Source organism: Ascaphus truei, chromosome 6 (assembly GCF_040206685.1).
Source record: "Ascaphus truei isolate aAscTru1 chromosome 6, aAscTru1.hap1, whole genome shotgun sequence".
NCBI classification, from domain to species: domain Eukaryota; kingdom Metazoa; phylum Chordata; class Amphibia; order Anura; family Ascaphidae; genus Ascaphus; species Ascaphus truei.
Window position 1 is genome coordinate 57,584,920 of NC_134488.1, and position 26,091 is coordinate 57,611,010.

Consider the following 26,091-nt stretch of genomic DNA (forward strand, 5'->3'; position numbering starts at 1 on the left):
TTCCAATCACTAGGTGTGTCCCCCCTAAGTGATGGGGTTAAATCTTGGTCGGGGACTGGATCTCCCTCATTTAACCTGGACTCATCTCTCAAAACCTCCCTCCTCATATCATTGTTTGTCTGAAATTTAGCATAATGCCTTTTTAAAGTCAATTTCCTGACAAATTTCTGCAAATCTACATATAGGTTAAACTCATTTGGCCTGTTTATAGGTGAAAAGGATAACCCTTTTTGGAGGACACTCAGTTGGGATCTTGTGAGTTTAAACCTAGATAGGTTATAGATCCCTTTGTTTTTTAGCATATCCTCTGTAATATCACTGTCCATGAGCTGGTTTATTCCCTTATTCCTTTTGCTCCTACCGCCCCTAACACCTCTCTTTCCCTTCCTCCTCTCAACCATGGTAGTAGGCCCGGAGATTTGGTGGGCAATAATTGTTTGGGTATCGCCCCCATCTCTAGATGGGATCCTCTCCCTAAAAAAGGAACTGAAGTTGAGGTAGATGGATTAGGGGAAAAGGGTGAGGTGGAGGGTCGAGAGAGGGCTCTTGATGTGTTTGTGACATCTAGTTCTATATTCTGCTCCACTAACTCCCCTAATGTTTGAAAGGCATTCGAGATAGGAATGGGTTGGATATCAGGAAGGCAATTCGCCACTATATGTGTTCCCCCTCTTTTGTCCACAGTTCTCCACTGGTAGGGAGCAGATGGACCTATGTATTTTCCAATCTGTGCTGTGTCTAGCCCCTTAGGAATATATTTGTTTTTATTATTACTTTTCTTTTTATTGTTATTCTTATTCTTCCTTTTATATTTCTTGTTAGTTGTATTAGTTAAATTAGTCTGAGGCTCACAGTTAGTGTTGCTCTGCATAGGACCTCCCTTTTCCCCTGGAATCCCTATATCTATCAGCGTTTGCGATGGGACTATATTTTGTACCTCTAGCTGCTCATGATTATTACACGCTGTGGCAAAGAATTCCTCATACGGATCCTCTTGATTGCCTACCTTATTTTGATTTGTATTTTTGGCCCAATTGTATTGTTTGTTATTTACATAATCCATTTTATCCCTTATATATTTCGTCTTCTTATTACTCATTTGTTTGGCCTCATAATCATCTATTCTTTTTTCTAGCTGTTCCTCAAATTTAATCAAATCCTCCTGGTGGATTATAGAAATTATATTTGTTCTTATATTAGTAATTTTATTGTGTAGTTCTTCCAGAGCCACCTCCCGTTCATCAATAAGTAATTCTATAATTTTAAAGGAGCATTCATCCATTATCTCATGCCACTTGTTAAGAAACAAAGCATCTTCACGGCCATAGGTGGGAAGTTTTAACAACCTTAATCCCCTAGGGATCCTCTGAACTTTAACTGCTAGTTCTAAACTGAATTTATCCCACCACAGTTTTGTCTCTAAGGCCATATATTTTTCTAATAGGAGGCATAGCTGATTGACATCCTGTGTATCATTTATAACCTCTGTGTTTTTGCTATCCTGAAAAAATGACTCTGCTTGCTCTCTCCTAGCAATACTATTTTCAAACACCCGAGCCATATCTTACTACTAAAAGTTATCCTGGTTTATCTGTGTTTGTTCCCTAGTGATTGATAAAAAACTACAGATTGCCTAAAAAGTACAGATTGCCTAATTTCTACTAACCAGCAAGTTGTATCTACTTATACCATATAATTTCTACACATAAATTATAAAAAACACACATATACATGAAACAGGTCACAGCATCATCCAAAAGCAAATACTTAATTAGTTCTATATGAAGAACCCACTTCTATAGCCGTTAGTCACCTCTATGGATACTAAGGCATTTAAGATATGTGAACAATGTCTTTGAACAGATAGTCCTGAAGCACAACAGACAGCTGCAATGTCTCGATAAAGATCAAAAAAGTACCAAAGTTCCCAGCAGAAAAGGAGACTGCGCTCGTCTGTTCTCTCCTGGATATCTCTGTTTATCCACCTCTCCCCCGCAGCTCCCAAATCCTCCGGCGATCACCCGGGACAACAGTCAGAAATACAATAAAGTTGGAGCGCAGAGAGAAAAGGGTGGTGTTAGACAAAATCACTTTAATGGGTAAAATAACATTTAAAACTTACAATTAGTAAAGCTGCATCGCCCATGGGGTTCCCAAGCCTGTCCTCACTAACACTGCCTCCCTCGGCAGTGTCCTAATGCGAGTCGCTGCCCTGCTACAACCCGGAAGTAGAAGTCCAATACAGGGCTCTCTCGCGAGATCACTACTCAGGAAGTGCTGGCTCTGGCTGGATAATAGAAATGAACCCCCGATAGGCTATAGATACCACTCTCCAAGATCGAGTGTGTACCCTATATTCTATGCAACCCCTCAACGCGTTTCGCGCGATCTTGCGCTTCGTCAGGAGGTAGTATACATCTCAGGGGGCTGCCTTATATAGGCCACCACTCCCCTAATCATGCTAAATCTCATACACTTGTGCATACTTGTTACAATGAATAATTAATGATCCTGTGATTAGACAAATACTCTCAACATGACATACATAACAACAAATCAATATTATCTTTTACATTCGATTTAAAACTTTTCCCCTAAAATTTACTTTCAAATTACTGTAAATGTTCCCTAAAATACTCCCTAACTTGTACATAGATCCTTAGATCATTCACCTGCTAATCAGCATGTTGGAATTGCCTACTCTAATAAAACTTGATCTAGTTATAGATCACTAAACATGTTTTATATTACAGTTTATATATAAAATATCTTTATTCTCTTTCACCTATTTAAAAATTAATTAAAAAGTACCAACTAGAATTTTAAAAAACTGTTCAATTTAAAAACCATTATTTTACTTGTTATAAAATTAGTGTCCATATAGCTATCTCAGGAAGGGATTTAACTCTATCATATCATTCAGACCATCAGGCATTTTACTTTTGAGTGTGTATATCCAAAATTGTTCGCGTTGGAGTAACTTTAAATCTCTATTCCCTTTTCTAATGTCTTTTTGGACTATCTCTAAACCTCTAAACCTTAGACCTTCAGGTAACCCATTGTGGTAATGTAAGAAATGTAGGGACAGATTGTGTACTTTTTTGCCATGTTCCACATTGCGTTTGGCGTTTCTAATACCGTTCACATGTTCGCCAATTCGCACTTTTAGTGGTCTTATAGTTTTCCCAACGTAACATTTATTGCATGGACATGTAATAATGTACACTATAAAATTTGTTTGACATGTAATAAAATCTTTAATTTTATATTCTGACCCTGTTTGTTGATTCACAAAGACCTTATCAGTGGACATGTATGGGCACATTACACATTTCCCACATTTGAAATTACCCAAAGGTTTCGTCAAAAAGTGTGTTTGCTTTAAAACTTTAGATCCCTTTAAAAAACTAGGGGCCAAAATATTTTTTAAATTTTGTGCCTTCCTAAAAATAACCTTTGGTTTGTCCTTAAGTTTTTTGCCTAGAATGGGATCCATTTTTAACACCTCCCAATGTTTGTTCACCAAGTGTCTAATTTTGGATTCCTGTTTACAAAAGTCTGTTATAAACATAGGTGTTGTGTCATTACTATCGGATCTCACTTTTCTTTGTGGTGCTAGTAGTGTGTTTCTGGGTCTATTTTCACTTTTGATAAAGGATTTCTGTATTAGATCTTTATCATAACCTTTCTCTATAAAGCGCTGTCTTAAAATGTTAGATTGTTCATTGAAATCCTTAGGTTCTGAACAATTTCGTTTCACCCGCAAAAATTGCCCATATGGTATATTATTGAGCCAATTTACAGAGTGATTGCTACTAAAGTCTAGATAAGAGTTAGCATCCACCTTCTTAAAAAAAGTTTTGGTAACTATACGGTTGCCTACAGCTTTTAGATTAAGGTCCAGAAAATTGATTTCTACAGAATTGGTATCTCCACTTTGTCTAATCACAGGATCATTAATTATTCATTGTAACAAGTATGCACAAGTGTATGAGATTTAGCATGATTAGGGGAGTGGTGGCCTATATAAGGCAGCCCCCTGAGATGTATACTACCTCCTGACGAAGCGCAAGATCGCGCGAAACGCGTTGAGGGGTTGCATAGAATATAGGGTACACACTCGATCTTGGAGAGTGGTATCTATAGCCTATCGGGGGTTCATTTCTATTATCCAGCCAGAGCCAGCACTTCCTGAGTAGTGATCTCGCGAGAGAGCCCTGTATTGGACTTCTACTTCCGGGTTGTAGCAGGGCAGCGACTCGCATTAGGACACTGCCGAGGGAGGCAGTGTTAGTGAGGACAGGCTTGGGAACCCCATGGGCGATGCAGCTTTACTAATTGTAAGTTTTAAATGTTATTTTACCCATTAAAGTGATTTTGTCTAACACCACCCTTTTCTCTCTGCGCTCCAACTTTATTGTATTTCTGACTGTTGTCCCGGGTGATCGCCGGAGGATTTGGGAGCTGCGGGGGAGAGGTGGATAAACAGAGATATCCAGGAGAGAACAGACGAGCGCAGTCTCCTTTTCTGCTGGGAACTTTCTGACTTAAGTTATGCATGACCTACTGGCCGGAATGGCTGGTCCTATCTCTTGGAATCACTGTACTTGTGAACCAAGTGTTTCCGCTGCTCCGCCTGCTTGAATGTAAATTTCCTTGCTCTTATAATTTTAATACACCAAAAGAGAGGGACTTTCATTCACTACTTTTTATAAAAGTTAATAACAAGGAAAACATAACTGTTTTACTGTTGGGACCCCAGCAGCATTCACACCCAATTTCATAGCGCTAGCATTCTCCTAACCTAAGTTAGCTCCCTGCGTCTGCGCTGTGTGAAAAAGCGGCTGGAGTTTAAAACCCTTTTATCGCTTTGCGGTTTGGCAGTGAAACATTGTGCAATACTCGGAACTAATCCGTAACAGTGACCGCACTCATACAATGTAACTTAGTATAACTATGTGGTAATCATGGTTGCGATACTCGGAACAGAATCCAGAACGGTGACTGCACGCATACAATGTAGCTTAGTACAATACGTATGGTCCCCTTATTCCTAGCAGGACACACACAGACAATTCTAACCCCTTTTCCCGGCTTGCAGTCAGCAGTGGGCTGCACTTCCCATTTACAATATGACTCAGGGGCACCCAGCCGGGCATAATACCTTTATTTACTGGTCTGGGTACCCCTTCACCGTCCCTCCTATTATGTGACATGACAAATGAAAGAAGGCAGTACGAAGGACCTTGGGCCATTTGACAACTATGATTTTAGGACATGATAACATTAGCATAATTTAATTTATGTTAGACAAGGCTTGGTTTCTTGAGCAAATTACAGATTGCTTTTTAACACTGCCATTTATTCAAATGCCAAGATAGGCTTGTAATTTATTGAAGCTTCAATCACATGGTCAAATATTATAGCTTGGGTTTTATGGTTAGGCTCAAACTTTAAGATCTACCCATAAAGCCTGATAGAGAATTGCAACCTGTAAGACGATGATAACATGCACTGATGCACATGCTTTATTAAGTACCTGGCAGAAGATGATCGCTTGGGCAATTGTAATTGTCCCATAGATGTTACACAGTGCCCAGTATTTTTGCTCCTTGTTTTCGCAGGGATCATAAAATTGCTGTATATTATCAAGGGTCAATTCTTCTTTCCTAAGTCTTATGACGTTGGGAGCTGGTATAATTTTCTCGGCAAAGCACCAGACAGAATCTTCAAACGTAGCAGAAAATAGCAGCATCTGGCAACTTTCTGGAATTGCTCTGTGAAAATGTAATAGTAAATAATGCTAAGTTAGTACCAGACTTGACTGCTTGTTTCTAAAATGTTATTTATAAAAACACCATATACATATGGAACAGGCTTCATTGCCCCCTCTGGTTACTTATGGTGGAATAAACTGATTTTTTGCACAAACACTACAGCTAAATTCAATGGAAATGGATATTCTGCATCATAACGAGATATGTTGTGTTACAACAATGTCACACACTACATTTGTACCCCAAATATGGATATATCTCTATCCAAAAAAACAAACAAAAGAGAAATCCAGTACACTTGGGAGCTTTCTTAACCATGAGTTTATTTAAGTGATCAACGTTTTGGACCCCGTTGTGACAAATCCAAGTGTGGATTTACATTTTTTATGTTGTGCAAATTGGTAACTGTCAGCTTGTTTTTAACGTATTCGGAGTTCCTTACTACACTGACATACATAAATACAATAAAGCAGAAATAAATGCGGGGTCAATAGTAAATATATGCAAAACATAAATTACATTTTATTTCACCATTTAGAATCAACTATTTGACACCAGGCACCAGTTCGTACACTGACTGACAGGATTGCCGACTAGAGCCATTCAAGTAGCAGCCAAACCACACTTTATCTCCCTAGATACATACTGTACTGACCTGATTTAGCAAACAGCATTTCCTCAAGGCATTCAAAACAGCCAACCAATAGGAAGCCGCAGACAACACAATGACATTGTATTACATCACATGAATTCAAAATTAAAATGTTCTACTTCAAAAGGGAAATAGAGTCTTCTCCTACCAATAAGGTCAGCACAAATAGTAGGACATAGGGTTCCAAAAATCGATGCTCAGCTGTGGAGAATCAATGTATTATGTATAAATATCTTGAATAGTAAGACAATTCTTGGAAGAACCGTTTTAAATCCACTCGCTTGAGCATAAATATTCCAATGTCAATAATTGTCTCCTAAATGTGGGGGACCTATGGTATAAAGTGCGGGTCAGCTATGAATGCCTGACCCCATAATGTGTATCACAGTAATAAACGTCTCCCTGGAGAATGACACAGATATGATATAAACATCCAATCCGTAGCTAAAGGAGTGGGGAGGCTGTTTTAACCCCCCCCCCCTTTTTTTTAAATAACCTATTGAAAAGAATAACCAAAACGAATGGCCTTCCTTAAACTAATTCACCATATTTAAAGCAAATATTGGTATATCCAATTTTTACACAAATAACTTTTCTCCTAGGTATCTGAATGGGGGAATGTTTGCCAGTCATGGTTTTTTCACCCTTAGCAAAGAGGGGGGGGGGGGGGAAGGGTAGGGGGAAGTCAAATCAAATTGTACATACTTTACAAAAAAGATCATAATAAAAAATAAAAATAAAATAGATGGCAGGAGGGAGGGGGATGGAAAATCCACATCCACCATTTTCAACCCCATAAACAAGACAATAAGTGAGGACCTATTTAAAGAGTACTTTGCTGTGATAGGACAAATTGGTACTTACCTCTTAACACGGATACTGTGGTCAGAGTGCCCCTGTACATCAATCATGACATCAGCCTCATCCAACACAAAGACGCAAATCTTTGCGACGTCTATCACCATCAGTTTGAAGCACCAGTCCATAACTGTACCTGGAGTACCAATTATAATTTGTGCTTCTAATATGCTATTTTTCATTGCTGAGTGAGAAAGAACAAAAATAATTTGGCCATGCCTACCATTAGTTTACATTTACTTTCCACCCCCACAAATCACCACCCTGAGATGTCCACAGTCAAATGAAAAACAGGTATCTGAATACAAGATACAAAATCCACCAGACTGGTGCTTTGGGGGTCATAAAATACAGTATAAATTAAGTAATTGTCCTTATCAAAAGAATAGATCTTAACTGTTTTTGATTACAATAAATACTGCACCTTGGTTTTTTTATATTTGCTTTTTTTCCCTACTGCAGTGAGACGGAGACTATTTTGAAAAAGCTGCCTTTATAGACTTTCTTTACGAAAAAGAAACAATAAAAATAAAGTCACAGTGTATAAACAAATTTCACCATCTTTTTCAAAATGTGGGTGGATTACTTTATTCATTTGTATAAAATATACAATTGTTTTTTGTATTGTCACATTTAGATTCAGAATATAGTTTTGATCTAGGATTTAATCACCAATAATTAAATTGACCTTTTTATGTCTCCAGCAATTTTGAGTGCACTTTGTTGGTAACCATTTACTTGACTATACCATCCCTCCAAGTATACAGAAGCTGTATCCATATTGGTCCTAATTACTCTGAATACAAAAAAGGAAGCCAATGCAGCTGCTGCCCCATAACAAGGCACCAGGATGTTTGTGCTGGAGAGATAAAGAGGAAAGAAGTACCTAGGCAAGATGGGAAAGTAGGGAGAACTGCACATACCATTGGGAAGACATGCGGTAAGGACTGGAGGGATTTAGGTTAAGTACAGGGTAATTAATTACTCTGTCAACAGAACCTGAAACCATATTTATTAACAGCAACAAAGGGGATCTCCACACTCCTAAAAGTTATTAAAGGGTGAGTGTATTAGGGGAGAATGAAAAGAAAGGTCAAATGTCTCAGAGCCTCCAGAGAGAGGGTGATGCACTGTGGAGCTCAAAAATTGAATGCACTCAGACCGCATATGTAATGACAGTCTGCCAAGTAGTGATAGAAAAGTCCATAATTGAACAGCTGTATGCTGGTATAGGATAAGGCCTCGGACATGCTTACCGCTACGTGCTGAGGCGCAGGGAAAGCGGGTGCTTTCCCTGGCCTTGCGGTTGCTTGTCATGCTTGCCGTAAGGGGGCGGACCGGGGGCGGGCACGTCACGGAGCTGGTTCGCCCTCATTGGGCGAACCGCTCACGTGACCGGCCTGTCGCGCTGGCAAGCGGGGGAATTTTAAATTCCCCTAAGACCTGCGCTTCCGCAAGCGCGCGGAATGGCGCAGGTGAGCCCCTACTAAAGCCGCTCTAATTGCGGCTGTAGGGTCTCAGTGCTGAGCGGCAGCGCGCTTCCGCCAGCAAGCAACATGGCCGAGGCCTAAAACTGCTGGATAGAGCTTGGGTATAAAGTACGATTATGATTAATTCTCGAGAAGCAAATGCCCCAAACAGCTGAAGGTGAATCATTGTAAAATTAACGAAGCAATATTAGTATATTACACAATAAAACCAAGGGGGGTAATTATATAGCGAACACAGTAAAAATGCTAGTGAGTAACAGGTAAGTCAAACCGTGATGCGTTTGTATAGCAGATGCCAACTCGATCTATTGTTTGTGGAAATTGCAGCACCCTACTGCTGCGGCCGAGTTTATTCGAGCATTTGCCCGGTCTCGGCCGCAGCAGTAACCTGGCGCGCGCCGGAGGGTGCCGGGCGCGCGCCGAAGCCGCGGAGGAGCGCCCTCCGATCGGGGCTTTCTAACCCCGCTCGCCGGGTCCGCCGGAACCCCCTGCCGCCGGGGAGCCCTGGACGCGCGTGCAGGGGGCGCAGGCACCCGATGACGCGTGACCGCGCCGAGGGAGTGGGGCTTGCAAGCCGGGGCATGTCCCGGCTTGCGGTACTAGCCCTGCTCAATTTAAACGTGTCGCCTCTGTAATTCGTGGTTGCTAACCGATAATTACTGAAATTTGTGATCAGCTTGAGAGGTTGTTACCCGGTTCCCATAAGGAGTGTCTGAGCTGATTAAGTAGGAAGTCTCTGTATGCTAACAACTAAGTACAGACGTGGTATTCGTTGCTGTGATTGCTACTTAGTGGCCTGCAAACAAATCTATAAATAGTTAATTGGTTGCAGCAAATGTAGCAACCTGGTGTTAGGACATTGCATTATTCTATAATTTAATTAGCAACCAATTAGTGGCAAGGTAATTAGCCACTATATAGTATATAGACAGCAGTCCATTGATTACCTATATTATAAACAAGTCTGTAATCAGATGTTGGGATCTAATGTAGCAGACTGCAACTTACAGTAGTAACCCGCAAACCAGTCTAATTGATCAAATGTTTTCAGCAATTGTAGCAGCCTTGTGCTAGGTGGCTAGTTGAATGGTAAATCACTGTAGCATCCAATTAGTGGAGTGACAAGATAATAAGCCTATATGGGTCATCTGGTTATATGTGCATGCAGCACCCAATTTAAAGCCCAGTACGCATATAGGAGAATTACAGTGACAAGGTCTCTATTGGCGAGATCTTTTTGGTCTCTCGTTAGTATGGATACTTAGTAACTTCCTGTAATAAGGGATTCAAGGGTAAGGACACTGTTGCAGGGTACATGCAACTACACACGCGGGTTTCTTGACAAGGCTTATTTATTTAGCCTTAAAAGATATACAGCACACAAAACAAAAATAGCTTTTCATCAGCAAACAAAAAGAAAAATGGCTTTTTCTTCAGCAGACAAAACAAAACAGTTTCTCTTTAGCAGACAGTGTTAAAATCAGGCAGCTACCCTTTTCTATGCAGGAGACAGACAGTTCATAATTCATGTACTTTGATAACAGACCTTATTTCAGTAATCTTTTCAGTAGCTTACTTCTCTCTCCTCAACAGCCAGCACCATGTGTCTACAGCCTGGGTTTTTAACACACCTTGATTAGGCAGCTGGGATCCAACTAATTGTCCTGAGGTTCCCAGCTGAAGTTAACCTAGTCAGTGCTGCACTGCAGACTAGACATAGGTTTTCCAGGCATATAGCTGGTGACTTTTATTTACACTGTCACATTCCTCCCCTGTTAGTGTGTGGCTGGGGCTACGCATGGCTGAAGCCCGACCATCCACCCATTCTCTAGAAAAGAAATCAGCATTTGCGTTCTCTATTCCCGGCCTGTGCTGAATCCCAAATGAGAAGGGTTGGAGAGCCATATACCACCTAGTCAACCTAGCATTGGAATCCTTCATACTATTTAACCACTTCAGTGGAGCATGATCCGTCACCAAAGTAAAATGGACTCCTGCCAGATAATGCCTCAAAGCCTCGATTGCCCACTTTACTGCGAGGCACTCTTTCTCAATCACTGAGTAGTTTTTTCCCTTGGGAACAATTTCCTACTCAGGAAAATGATAGGGTGTTCAACTCCCTCAAACTGTTGTGACAACACTGCCCCTAGCTCTATCTCTGATGCATCTGTTTGCACTATAAAAGGGCTATTGAAGTCCGGGCTTCTAAGGATGGGACCCTCTGATAGACACCTTTTTATGTCCTCAAAGGCTCTCTGACAATCCCTTGACCATACCACTTGTGTAGGGGCACACTTTTTTGTGAGGTCCGTTAAAGGGGCTGCCACTTCCGAATAGTTGGGGATGAACCGCCGGTAGTACCCTGCTAAACCCAGCAGAGAGCGTACCTGCGTTTTTGTTTGGGGGGTCGGAACTTCTTTCAGGGCAACTACCTTGTCGGCTAGTGGCCTTACTTTTTCCCCTCCCACTGCATACCCTAAGTATTTAGTTTCCGCCTTACCCAAGGCACATTTCTTAGGGTTGGCTGTGAGCCCTGCCTCTATTAGAGATTTAAGGACCGCTTTCAGCCTATTTAGATGGGCCCGCCAGTGTTTACTATAAATGACAATGTCATCTAGGTAGGCTGCGGCATAATTCCTATGGGGCCTCAGTACCTTATCCATGAGTCTCTGAAATGTGGCTGGGGATCCATGCAGTCCAAATGGCATTGTCACGAACTGGTATAAACCCATGGGAGTGGCAAAGGCTGTTTTGCATTTGGACTTTTCCTCTAAGGGTATTTGACAGTATCCTTTTGTCAAGTCCAGCGTGGATATATATTCCGCGTTACCAAGGGCGTCAATTAATTCGTCCACCCTTGGCATCGGATATGCGTCAAACTTGGATAAAGCATTGACCTTTCGGAGGTCCACACAAAATCTTACCTTCCCATCGGGTTTAGGGACCATAATTAGTGGACCACCACTCACTGCATGATTCCTCAATCACTCCTAAGTGTAACATTTCTTGTACCTCCTTCTCTACCAGAGCCCTACGACTTTCAGGCAACCTATAAGGACGGGAAAGTACTTTTACCCCAGGTGCTGTCTCGATTGAATGGGAAATTAAGTTAGTTTGTCCTGGTAAGTCAGAAAAAACATCATGGAATTGTGTAATTATTGCTAACAAGTCCCCTTTTTGTTCAGAGGACAACTGTTTACCCATAGGGATTTTATCGTCACTCACAATGTTCTCCCGTGGAGGCTGAGGACCCAAGTCCGTTTCCTCCTCCACCGGGTGGATGAATAGAGACCGCTGCATCTTCCAGGGTTTCAGCAAGTTCACATGGTAAATTTGTTTACCCTTCCTAGACCCTGGTTGAGCGATCTCGTAATCCACATCACCCGTACGGCGGAGTACTTCGAATGGGCCCTGCCATTTGGCCAGGAGTTTACTCTCGCAACTGGGTAACAATAACATCACCTGGTCTCCTGGGTGAAACACTCTCATGCGAGCATTCTAATTGTAATGTCTCTCCTGACTTATGGATTACAGGTAGCTTAGGACATATATAGCATAATTAATACAGGTCACAGGTACATATAGAGTACATATAGTATCATTATATGGCTTAGTACAGTTTAGAGCATATTGTCAAAATCTTAGCTTTTTTTCTTGTCTTAGAAATAAGGGTTGTTTTTGCTAAGAAGTGGACAGGATATTTGTACACAGGTACATACGCATAAAAGAGGAAGTAGCTCACGTAAACACGCTGTGGTCGCGCTGTGGTCAAACTGTAAATGCTGGTAAACACACGTCAGTAGCCACAGAAGATTGTCACATATTACACGTCCATCACGTACGCAGTAAACAAAAGACACAATATAAGTCAGGGTGACAGATTATTGATTAGAACCGAAGTGGGAAACCACACTGAGACGAGACCTAGCTGAGACTGGCGTGACCTATCGTAATATCTTTGGGTTCGTGAGTATGACAGGCATATTAACTAAATAATCTCTGCATAGTTAGAAATGGATTGTTAGCTTACTGTTAGCTGTTAGCTTTCAAAGCTAGCTTATTATCTTTGCAATTTTGCTTGTGATATTACTGGTTATTTTTTGTTGTGATACAATAAACAACAAACCTTATCTTATACAAACTGAGTGACCTTTCTTTATAATAATCTCACAATACCCCACTTAGGGTGTGAATCCGAGAGTCTACAAGTGAAACATCATGATTTGTGTTTCTGCTTAGTGCAGGATATAACTTATCACGAGGCATTACTTGGGAGAAGAAGGTTTGGCATCGAGCCCAGATTATGGCGCCCAACGTGGTTAATTACTCATGAGTTGTATAAATAAGTCATAAATCTTATGTTACCCATTTAATCTTTAAAGTACACATGTATACTATTTCCTCTTTATAATAGAGAAGGTACAAATTTCAATCGTATATCATGGCTGTTATGGATTTTGCATGAGCTGCAGACCTAAATGTTTTAATGAGAACTCAGTATCAGAGATCTGATTGATGGTGAAACTCTGGCATTTGAAATTCAATTTGGCCCGTGGGGACCTGGTGATAGATACTGTACTCCTATCTAACAATAGACACCACAGCTGATCCAGTCACATATCAATACATACAACAGGCATATAACCCGTTGACACATACAATCATCAATTTGACATATAATGCAGCGACTGTCATTTTGGGGCAACAGCCTGTGATTGCTACAGGCGTGGACAGACATGGTCCTATTAATTCTGGTGCGAAATATGGGGAGAATCGCACACACTTATTTACACCAGTTACATCACCTGAGTTAACACAAGCTGCACGGGATGTTCTGACAGAACGTGCTAATGCTATTGCAGAAATCACACTGCTAAGAGAAATTATTAATATCTTCTTAGCAACAAGAGGAGCTCAAGCGTTAATTGACGTGCCAGCTCGGGTACAAATCTGTATCCCTATGGCCAATATTAAAGCAACAATTGGTCAATTACCTACTAATCCAAAAGACATTGCATTGTGGCTTAATGAAAGAACACATTCTTTAGATGGAGTTTATCCGACACCAACACCACAACAAAAACTTGCTTTAGTAAATGCTTTTCTCCCGGCAGGTTTGTCAATCACATTAGCTTAAGAAGGAGACTGGGATTCAGTCATCAGCAATGTGTATTAGAAAACCCACGGGAAGGTTACTATTTCATCACTGGCAGACACGCTAGGACAGGTTAATAAGACTAGTGGAATTGTTGCTGCTTACATTTTAGGGCTACGTTTTACACAAGGCAACCATGAGATAATTTGGGGTTGTCTTAAGGCATTGATTAAGGGCCAGGATCTGCTGTTAGACCTTGAGAGACAAATACAAGGTTTACCAGTAGAACAAAAACCAGTAAGGGTTCCTGAAATTTTGAAAAATACCTATACTCTCGTAGGCAGAAGTTTAACCGGAGAGGCCACAGGCTCGCCTAAATCGCAAACCAGTGACAGGAAGCCTGAGCAAACAAATACAGACAAGGGGAGAAACTTTCCTGCCCAAAATAGGAAGTGGAGACCACCATTCAATCAATATCAGACTCCAGTTTATCCTAGAGACGAACAGTGGGACAGAAAAGGTAATTTTCAGAGAGACTGGAAGTCAGACAATAGGAGTTTTCAAACCCAAACACAGAGACAAGACACTCCTACACCACAAACTACACATTTTGAACAGCAACCTCGTTATCAGGGTGCAGCGTCCAGATATAATCTGAGAGAGTACACTAGAACTCCTGACAGATACGGTCAGAACAAAGCTAGCGAAATCAGATTTTGTGACAAACGCACAGGTTATAATACACAGACCTCTGGACTGACTAACAGTCAACGCGAGGTTAAAAAGCAGGCTGCTACTCCAGCAACCACAAGGAAATCTGTTGGGAAGATTACACAACTTCCAGCAGAGCCTTATGAGGAATGAGTAATTTAAAATTACTCATTCAATACAAGGGATAAGAATATGATGGCTTTTTAGACACACAAGCAGACATATCCCTTGTAAGAACTGATATTTTAATTGATGAGGATTATGTACACGACATCACGATACAGACAATTGAAGGACAGGGTACTTATCCTTCATATTATTTAGAATTAAAAATCAATGGTAGAAAGGTTTTTATTGAATTAGTTGAACATATTAAATTAGATTGTGATTTTCTAATAGCTTTTAAGGATGTCGCTTCCTTCATTCAAATAAAAGAGGAAGTGGCAACAAAACCACAAGCTGACTTGACTGTGAAATTTGACTTAAATGCAATTATCACAGATCAGGTTAATAAAAGAGCTTTTAGTGATAAGGCAAAGTTATATAATTGGTTAATGACACACAAGTATATTTTTCAACAATGGGAAAATCAAGTGGGTTTAAGGAAAGGTATTGTACATGACATTAATACATGTTCTACACTTCCAAAGAAACAGGCCCAATACAAAATTAATCATGCCGCCTTACCAAGCATACAAATTGTAATCAATGATTTGCTTAAACAAGGGGTGCTAATTGAACAGTATAGTCAAATGAATACTGCAGTATATCCAGTGCCTAAAAAAGACGGTTCATGGCGAATGGTGTTAGATTATAGAGAAGTTAATAAAGTGATACCTTCAGCGACAGCACAGAACACACATTCACCCTCAATCTTAAGTGGATTACAGCGTAAACGCTTTAAAACCACATGGGACCTGAGCAATGGCTTCTGGTCGCATCAAATCACACCTGAGAGTTATTGGCTAACGGCATTTACCTGGAAAGGTAAACAATTAATTTTTACACGTTTACCACAAGGTTTTGTAAATAGTCCAGCTTTGTTCACAGCAGACGTAGTCTCACTATTGTCTAAATTTGACAATATTGAAATTTACGTTGATGACGTTTTTTTATCATGACACAGAAGCAGAGCATTTTAAAGTTCTGACAGAAGTATTGCTTACATTGACAGACGCTGGTTACCTTGTTTCCCTAAAAAAAAATCACAGCTTGCAAGAGAAACTGTGACATTTTTAGGCTTTGAAATAGCTGAAAATGGCAGAGGCCTCTCTAGTAATTACAGAGAGAAAGTCTCTAACATCAGTGTTCCTAAAACACTGAAACAGTTAAGGAGCATTATTGGGTTACTGAATTTTTCAATGACGTTTATCCCAGATTTTAATGTACTGATTGAACCATTGCATCATGCAATATCACGCGAGATTAAGTCAGAACAGACTTGGCCGAAAACACCTTTTAAATGGTTAACTGTTGAGGATGAGGCATTGCGAAGTTATTAGCAGCAGTTAATGATGCTTCCTACTTAGCGCAGCGCGACCCAACAAAACCATTGTCAGCATATGTAAACATTTCACCACTAGCTGCATACATTCGAATTTACATGCTATGGAAACTGTACCAATTACACTGCTATCTTATGTATTCACAAATACAGAGAAGAGATATTTGCCGCTTGAGAAATTGTTATCAGCGGTTACACTTACAGTGCTGAAATCACGTGATTTGGCACAAGGACAGGATATCTATATATACACTTCAGTAGCTTCACTAGCAACATTGCAGAAACAGACTATTCCGGACAGGAAGGCGTTAAGAAGCTGCTGGTTAAAGTGTTACACAATTATAGAATATCCGCAAATACATTTTGTGCATGACAAAACATTAACAACATTGGATGATCTTCCATCCCCTTTTGAAGGAGTGACATAGTAAACACAAAAACATCCAAACGATTTTTACACATGCATTTTCTACACAGATGGTTCAGCTGTAGACTCAAGCAAAGAAGGAGTAAATAAATCTGCAGGTTCAGGAATTGCTACATATGACGCAGATATGAATCTGCTGCACAGTTGGCAATTACCTATAGGAGATCACTCTTCTCAGTTTGCAGAGATTCACGCATTAGCTTTTGCTATGAAAGAAGCACTTACAGTTAAAGGACATGTACTTATAGTTACAGATTCCGCATACTTAGCACGGTCGGCCCTGCAGGATCTCCCAATATGGAAATCAAATGGATTTTTGAATGCCAAAAGAAAACCACTAACGCACATTGCTAAGTGGAAGGCCATTGCGGCCTATTTTGATCAAAAGCCTGATATTGAAATTGTACATGAGCCAGCGCATAGAACGCTTGGTTCATCGGTTCATACTATGGGTAACCAGTTTGCAGATAGTCTCGCGCAAACTGTAAGTCAAAAATTTGCCGTTAACAAAGTGTTGACAAGGGCACAGTCAAAGTCAGCCAGTCTCGATGCAGAGTTGTATGCTTGTCTGGATACTACCAGGCCTAATCCACCTGGTTATCCTAAGAAATACTCATTTAAACAGGTCGACAATAATTGCATGGTTGTAATTGATACTAATTAATTCATTGTTTCCCCTGTAGCAAGCAGAATGCAGATAGCTACGCAAGCACATGACAGTGTGGGACACCCTCACCTAGGGAGAGAAAATGTTTTGTTGACACTGAAACACAAATATTGGTGGCCGAATATGAGAAAAACGGTTAAGTTAGTTTTAAGAAACTGTAAACCATGTCAGTTGGTAAACAGTCCTAATCATCAGACACCACCATTTATTATTAATGCAATACCGAGCAAGCCGTTTGATTTAATATATTTGGATCATATTGGACCATTACCTACATCACATTCCTACAAACATGTTTTGGTTTGTGTTGATGCTTGTACAAGGTTTACGTGGTTATACCCCGTTCGTAGTACGACAGCTAGCTCTACAATTAATTGTCTCAACTCCTTAATAAGCGTAGCTAAGCCCAAGGCCTTTCATTCCGATGGTGGACCTGCTTTCACAGCAGCAGAAACCAAGGAATGGGCCGCAATATTAGGTATTGACTGGGCCTACAGCTTGCCGAGCCACCCCCAATCTTCGGGAATGGTTGAACGTAGAAATTACGAGGTGAAACGACTTTTAACCAAAATGCTATCTAATCGTCCTACACAGTGATACCCACTTTTGGTCACGGTCCAAATTGGTCTAAATAATATTCCTAACAAAACAACTGGTAAAACACATGAACTGTTATATGTTACTCCTATGAATACACAGTTTAATAATGATTCTATTTCTGTCCCAGGGAGACTTGAACAAATATTAATTCTACAAGAATTGAGGGATTCTTTTTCCCATACAGCCCACACACCACATAATCCTAAAGCTTGGACGCCGGAGATTGGATATTTGGTCCAGGAGAGGGTTGCGAAGGTAAAGCCGTTGCGGCCTAAGTGGAAGAAACCAACCACAATACTGAAAAAGTTAAACGAGCGTACCTTTGTTATCCGAGATACTAAAGGCAAAGAAAGGACTGTGAGTATAGACAATCTTAAACCCACAGCTCACTGCAGTGAAAAAACTGTAAAAGATGGAGGAGACACCATATCTGCCACAGACTTCGATGGAGCTGCAGTCTCTCGGAGCACAGACTGCACGACCACAGGATGTGGAAACTAATCACACAGGTGAGGTCCAACAAGCTGAGGCTGACTTCCCTGACCGTGACCAAAGACATACATGTGTTACCTGCCATACCGGATCAACGCAATATTTTCCGGAAGGCCTATCAAACAATGGCTAAGGTAATCACGAAGAAAAGACTGTTTAAGACTATTTTGTGTCTCTCAAACTGTTTTGCTTTTCTAGCAATATCCGCCAGCGTTATTTTCAGGTTACAATGGCATTTTGTGACTCAACAAGAAGGCGAGATCATCAACTGGCAACGTACAGCTGCACACGGTATTACCACACCAGACTCCAGAATCGTGGAACGAGGACTTCACTACGATTTGAAACTGGTGGAGGTACAGTCGGTAGGTATACCTCAAGCGGTGTATTGGAAGCCGTTTCCTAAACCTATCATCCAGAAACTAAAGACTTTGGGGATTTCACAGGTTGTGCTGTTTGATTCAACTGTGCTAGCTAAAGAGGCTGGTATAACTACGCCACAAGGAAGGAAGCTGGTGACACAACATCTGAATGCCCAGATGCAACAGCTGCAATCTACAAGCCTGAAATATGATTTACCCTTGCATGACCATTGGAAGCAGCAAAGCTACCGTGAACAACGTTGTTATGCTCAATTTGGACATTGCTATTTCATTGACTTTCAAGGAACACGTAAATGGCCAACGAAGGAGCTGAAAGCTGATCATTGCCCTCGGCCTGCTGTAACCATGGACAATATAAGGTATAAGCAATACCCTATTTTTTATCTGAATACAGGACAAAATACTCAGAAAGGATTTGTTCCCAACGGACAGACTGATCCAAGAGTGGCATTCTGGGAAGGTGTTGAAGAAGAGTACAGAATACCTGGAGGGGTAAGAGCCTATAATTCTGCTGTTTTTTGCTCTGACAGTATTTACTCAGAATGGTGGGACCCATCAACAACCGCTGATGAACTGTTACTCAAACTTCCAGCTGTGATGGAAGATGCTAAAACTGGACAGCTACAGACAGCAGCACTTCCGAAAGAATGGAATATACAAGGTGATAGTATGTTGTTTCGTGAACCTACAGCATGGGACACTTGCACTCAACCACGCTTTGCTACATTTACCAATACTACATACTACAGCCATTCATGTAAAGGTTTCAAGAATGCGTATGGTATCACATTGGAGAAATTGATCAATGAAGGAATCTGTGAGAAGGACAATACAGTATTCAAATACGGGTGTACACCCTGTTCTTTTTATTACAATATCACGGCAGGCTATTTTAACTGGCAACCAAAAATGATTGATCAAGGATTTTTACATTTTTCTGGGTTACGACGTTTTTGGTGTGTGGAGCAAATAATGATTATGAAACCTAATTATAAAGTCTACTCCCTGTTCCAGAAATGTCTCAATGATAGTTTGCATATTAATGTAGACACGGTAATCAGGGCAATGAGCGATTTGATGAATGTACAAATAGCTCCAGATGATAAACCCTGTGGATATGACACATGCACCACACATAATATTGTTAACATGCCCTACTCAGAGGCAATGTGGGGTACAAATGCGACAATGCCATAGTGTATTATGAAAATGATACATATTTCATGAATAAATGTAAGGTTTCAAGTAAATCATCTACAAGGAAATTGCTTACTATGATATTCTTATAACCACAGGACACCTGCTGAGTGATTCTGTTTCTGTTATAAGCCAAATCTCTGACTCAAATGATGAAGAATTAAGGAGAGGTATTTTGGTGTTAAGGGATCATCTGATAACATTTGCTTCATACACAATTTCAGACATTACAGTGTTATATGAAGAAATCAAAGCTTTGGTTATTCTTAATCACATCACTTCTATCAGGTTAACATTGCAAAGTCACAAGATTGACATATTACTTTTAAATCTCACTTGGATCACACAGAATCTCAATTTAAGTCCGAAAGAATCTGAGATCCTAGCATATGTTTCACAAACCACAGTTTATGACATACGAGAAAGAAACCACAGACGGGTTCATAACCCTGGTGACTCTTTATGGGAAGTTTTTCTATACTACGAATTATTTATTCCAGGAGATGTTTATACAACAAATTGGGAACGGCTTAATTTTGGACACTTAACTCACACAGGTTCTTATTTCGCAAGGGTGCAGCAGGTTGCTCAACCATTTCAATACATGTCTGTGAAATGTGATCGTGAATTTTTCATCAGCACTATACGATGTGTTGATAAAGGTTATTTAATATGTGACGACATCATACAGCACATGCCTTGCAATGATCAAATGCAAGGTAGCAACTGCCCAATAACTGCAACACCAATTCAAACTCCTTTTACATTAATTCACAGTCTAGATAATGGGAGTTACATAGTATTGTCTACAGAAGAGGATTGTGATATACCTCCTTTTCAGGCATCACTTGTCACAGTTAATAGGAGTATACAGTGTTATGGTACTACCTTTATTCCACCTCTGTTACATAAGACACTTACATCTGCCGTACATTTCCAGGTACCAGCTATCTCACTGAGACTTCCTCACATGACAGCCTTTTTGGCACATTTGAAGAAAATAAAGATAACTATAGGGTTCACACATGATATAGTGCATACACTCCTACAGAGAGTTCACAGTGAATTACTACGTGTTGATTTATACCCGGGTGATTTTCCCCAGTGGTTAACTACACTAGGTGAATCACTGAAAACTTTTTGGCCAATGACGGGTAATTTTTTTGTCAAAAATAGGCACCAGCCTACAAACTACTGGTAAAGGTATTTTTAGTGGACTAGGAAATGCGTTTGGAATCCTAGGGTATCTGAAACCACTATTGTTTTTTATTTTCGGGATAATAATCCTTGTTATTTTACTTCATGTTTTCTCTTTTCTTCCAAAGATGAAGCGGCAATCAGCTTAATCACATTTTGACTTCTAGCATATATTCTTATATTTTTACCTAGATACTAATATACTGTTTTAAGCACACAGGTCAAATCTAACCTGCTGCAGCATGCTTTGTTGCAACGACACAGACGAGAAAAAAGATACTTCACAAATTTTGCGTCTACCACGGTCCTATCAAACCTCCATGAGAATGTACTTGGATGAACTTGTTTTGCCACATCGGAAACCCCGCAAAGTGCATGCAGTTCACGATTCGATGAGAGACTTTATGTATCAGGACTCTTGTTTCCTCAGGACCGTTTTCAGTTTTGACTCCTAATGGGACATTGCTTCCGCGTAGCTTGCTAATGTTATGTAATTTTTGGCAAGTGAAATCTTTACTGTCTTTTGGTGATCAACCCAACTTCAAGTGTAGAGACGTTCAACGTCAAATATTTGAAATGTCTTTTTATACAATTGTTAGCCATGGGTCATATAATTGTACCACGTTGTTTGCGTGTTCAGGTAATAAACATCAAAATTATTTTGGGACACGGTGGAACACTACTATGTTGAGTATGTATGAACGACAAAATCAACCTGCTTTGCAATTGGGTGATTTTTATAGATTGACACCTTCTCATCGTGGGATCACTTGTGCACATATGCGCAGTTGTTGGTGTTTGGCGTTCCATCACAAACTCCTGTAGGTTCAAGCTCATCAACATCAGAGAGCAGTGACACTGTCGTACAAAAGTACACATAATGAATATTTTCTGCTTTGTTAGTGTTTCTGCATTAGCTAAAAATGATAATTATGTGTAGGAGAGGGTGTTATGGATTACAGGTAGTTTAGGACATATATAGCATAATTAATACAGGTCACAGGTACATATGGAGTACATATATAGTATCATTATATGGCTTAGTACAGCTTAGAGCATATTGTCAAAATCTTAGCTTTTTTTCTTGTCTTAGAAATAAGGGTTGTTTTTGCTAAGAAGTGGACAGGATATTTGTACACAGGTACATACGCATAAAAGAGGAAGTAGCTCACGTAAACACGCTGTGGTCGCGCTGTGGTCAAACTGTAAATGCTGGTAAACACACGTCAGTAGCCACAGAAGATTGTCACATATTACACGTCCATCACGTACGCAGTAAACAAAAGACACAATATAAATCAGGGTGACAGATTATTGATTAGAACCGAAGTGGGAAACCACACTGAGACGAGACCTAGCTGAGACTGGCGTGACCTATCATATCATTGGGTTCGTGAGTATGACAGGCATATTAACTAAAAAATCTCTGCATAGTTAGAAATGGATTGTTAGCTTACTGTTAGCTGTTAGCTTTCAAAGCTAGCTTATTATCCTTGCAATTTTGCTTGTGATATTTCTGGTTATTTTTTGTTGTGATACAATAAACAACAAACCTTATCTTATACAAACTGAGTGACCTTTCTTTATAATAATCTCACAATACCCCTCTTAGGGTGTGAATCTGAGAGTCTACAAGTGAAACATCGTGATTTGTGTTTCTGCTTAGTGCAGGATATAACTTATCACAAACATTACTTGGGAGAAGGTTTGGCATCGAGCCCAGATTATGACTGTCCTGGGCTGATCTAAGATTTTCCCTGGCAAAATGGCCAACCACATCTAGGTGCTTCCTAAGGTCTAGTACATATTGCAGGGTATTCTAAGAAGGGGACCGCTGTTCCTCCCAGGACTCCTTTAGGAGGTCTAGGATACCCCGGGGTTGGCGGCCATAGAGCAATTCAAATGGAGAGAATCCCGTGGAGGCCTGGGGAACTTCCCGCACTGCAAACAGCAGAAAAGGAAGAAGTTCATCCCAGGCTCTCTTCTCTGAATCTACAAATTTCCTCTGCATCCCTTTTAGAGTTTGGTTAAATCTTTCCACCAATCCGTCATTCTGTGGATGGTAGACCGATGTCCAAACAGACTTGACCTCTAGTAACTTTAAGACATCCTGCATCAGTTTAGCCATGAAATTTGTACCTTGGTCTGTCAACATAACCTGGGGAAGTCCAACCCGTGAGAACAGCCTTGTTGGCTACTTGCTTCGCTGTTGCTGTTCTCAGGGGAAACGCCTCAGGATATCTTATTGCATAATCAACAATTACAAGAATAAACCTGTGCCCTTTCAAAGAAGGTTCTAGAGGTCCTACCAAGTCTACCCCAATCCTCTCAAAGGGAACTGACACCAAGGGTAGAGGAACCAAAGGGACTGTTTTTTGTCCCTTTGGACTAGTTAGCTGGCACTCCGGACATGCCGCACATAACTTAGCAATATCGCTATGCATCCTTGGCCAATAGAATCGGGACGAAATACGGTCCAATGTTTTATCCCTGCCCAGGTGACCACCCCAAGGGACAGTATGGGCTAGAGTGAACACAGATTTAACAAACGCCTTGGGAACCAATATCTGTCCGGTGACCTCCCCTGTTTGTATCTGCCTATTCACCCTATATAGGATATCTTTTGATAGCTCAAAATGGGGGAATACTATCACCCCCGGTGCATCTAAAATCTGCTCATCAATTTTCACCACCTTGTCATACTGTCTAGCAAGGACTGGGTCTTCCCTTTGCTTCTGGTGAAAGTCAGGGAGGTACAGGTCTGGTAAATCTCCAGGGCCCATATCCCCCTCCCTTTGGCCATCTCCAGACATCACTTGTGACCTCTGACTACTAGAATGGTCACATTGAGACCCAGATTTCCAGTCCTGTTTGTCAGAGCGTCTTTGCTTATGAGTCTTTTGAACCCGGTGTCTACTGGGAAAAAGGTCCGCCGAGAAGGGGAACAGTTTGCCAGGGTTCTCCTGAGCCATAGAAGGGGGCTCCTCGTGAGAGACTGGAGCCATTAGGTCTGAAAAGAAAGGCCAGTCCCGGCCGAGCACAACGGGGGCAGGGAGCCAAGGAGCGACTCCTACTTCGAGGTAAGCCTCCTGCCCTTTTACCTGTAGCCGGATTTTGGCCGTCGGATAGCGTTTTACATCGCCGTGTATACATTCTATACTCCATGGGGAGTCAAAAGAACACACGTTAGGCGGTAACAGTTCCTGGAGGACCAGAGTTTTCCCAGAGCCCGAATCAAGAAGGGCCTGGATGTTTTTTCCCCCAATCAGGGCTGGAAGTAGCCAGGGCTTGTAATTTTCTCCAGTGAAGGCCGAGGCGACGGTCCTGCTGAATGAACAATCCATCAGTGGACAGTCCACATTACGGTGGCCTTGTTCTCCGCAGGCGGAACATGGAGAGGGTTCCCTCACAGGAGGGGGCTGTGGATAGCGCTTCGCTGGAACGGATACTGGAGACCAGGCATCTGGTGGGTCCTGTGGGCGACGTCCTCGGAAGTTCCTCTCATTTTGCGACGAGCCGACATCAGGAAGGAGATGAGTCTCGGCGGGGACCAGCATTTGGACTCCGTCTTTGCTGGAACGACTGCTCCTTCCGTTGGATATGGCGGTTGCGTATGGACGGGCCGTAGGTTCCCCGTTGATCCGATCTCCCTCTTTGGGAGTCCGCAAGTGCCGGTGGAGTCGGGTCCAGGACACTCGCCTGCTGCTCAGCCCCAAGGAAGTTCTCCACGAGTCGGACCGCCAAAGGTAGGGTTTCAGCAGCGTGGCGTTTTACCCATGAGCGTGCGTGCTGAAGGGGGTATTATTTGTAGAAATTGTTCCAAAACCACATGCTCAAGAATTGCCTCCTTAGTGCACTCCTCGGGTTGTATCCAGCGTGTACACAAGTCCAATAATCGCTGAGCGAGGACCCGGGGTCTCATCTTAGCGGTGTACTTCATGTTCCGGAACTGCTGCCGGTAGGTCTCTGGGGTCAGACCCAAGCGATCAAGTATGGCGGCTTCTACTTGGCGGCAGTCCATTGCCTGGTCTGTAGGGAGGCCCTGATATGAGGCCTGGGCTTCTCCTATGAGGAGCGGGGCCAAAGCAGTTGCCCAGCGATCTGCAGCCCAGCCCTGAGCTTCGGCGACTCTTTCAAATGTCAGTAAAAAAGCCTCGGGATCCTCGTTCGGAGCCATTTTCCTCAGGCGTACCGGGGGTCTGCTTGCCAGTTCTGCACTGGCAGACCCTTGGAATTTGGTCAGCAGCTTGGCAATCCGCTCATCCTGTGACACTTGTAGTCTTTCATCTCTCTCCGCTTGCAGCCGGGCCTGCTCCTGCATTAACAGTCCCTGCTATTTGGTCTGCTCCTGCATTAACTGTCCCTGCTGTCTGGTCTGCTCGCACAGAAAGTCTTTCAAAAGTTCTTCCATTCTTGTGTGTGTATGTGTGGCCTTTTAACTGCAGGAGCCTTTTGAAAAAAAATCCTTCCCAATTCTTGACACCTTAAGTTGCAGGGTACATGCAACTACACACGCGGGTTTCTTGACAAGGCTTATTTATTTAGCCTTAAAAGATATACAGCACACAAAACAAAAATAGCTTTTCATCAGCAAACAAAAATGGCTTTTTCTTCAGCAGACAAAACAAAACAGTTTCTCTTTAGCAGACAGTGTTAAAATCAGGCAGCTACCCTTTTCTATGCAGGAGACAGACAGTTCATAATTCATGTACTTTGATAACAGACCTTATTTCAGTAATCTTTTCAGTAGCTTACTTCTCTCTCCTCAACAGCCAGCACCATGTGTCTACAGCCTGGGTTTTTAACACACCTTGATTAGGCAGCTGGGATCCAACTAATTGTCCTGAGGTTCCCAGCTGAAGTTAACCTAGTCAGTGCTGCACTGCAGACTAGACATAGGTTTTCCAGGCATATAGCTGGTGACTTTTATTTACCCTGTCACAGACACATCAACAAGGAGACCCGAATATCTTTAGCGACTTGTATCCCGATAAATGCAGTGTCCAATTAGTGGAGTAGCAAGGTAATTTGCCACTATATA

The 26,091-nt window shown here is 41.4% G+C and overlaps 1 protein-coding gene across 5 annotated transcripts in view; it reads right to left on the reverse strand.

The window, feature by feature from the left end:
- DDX25 (DEAD-box helicase 25) overlaps positions 1-26,091 on the reverse strand; it is a 155,946-nt gene that overhangs the window by 29,170 nt on the left and 100,685 nt on the right. For all 5 annotated transcript variants that reach the window (XM_075604354.1, XM_075604353.1, XM_075604356.1 and 2 more), the window contains 2 exons: positions 7,294-7,471; positions 5,540-5,777 (listed from right to left, as the gene is read on the reverse strand). In XM_075604354.1, coding sequence (XP_075460469.1) covers positions 5,540-5,777; positions 7,294-7,471 — 416 coding nt within the window. The remainder of the gene's footprint in view (positions 1-5,539; positions 5,778-7,293; positions 7,472-26,091) is intronic.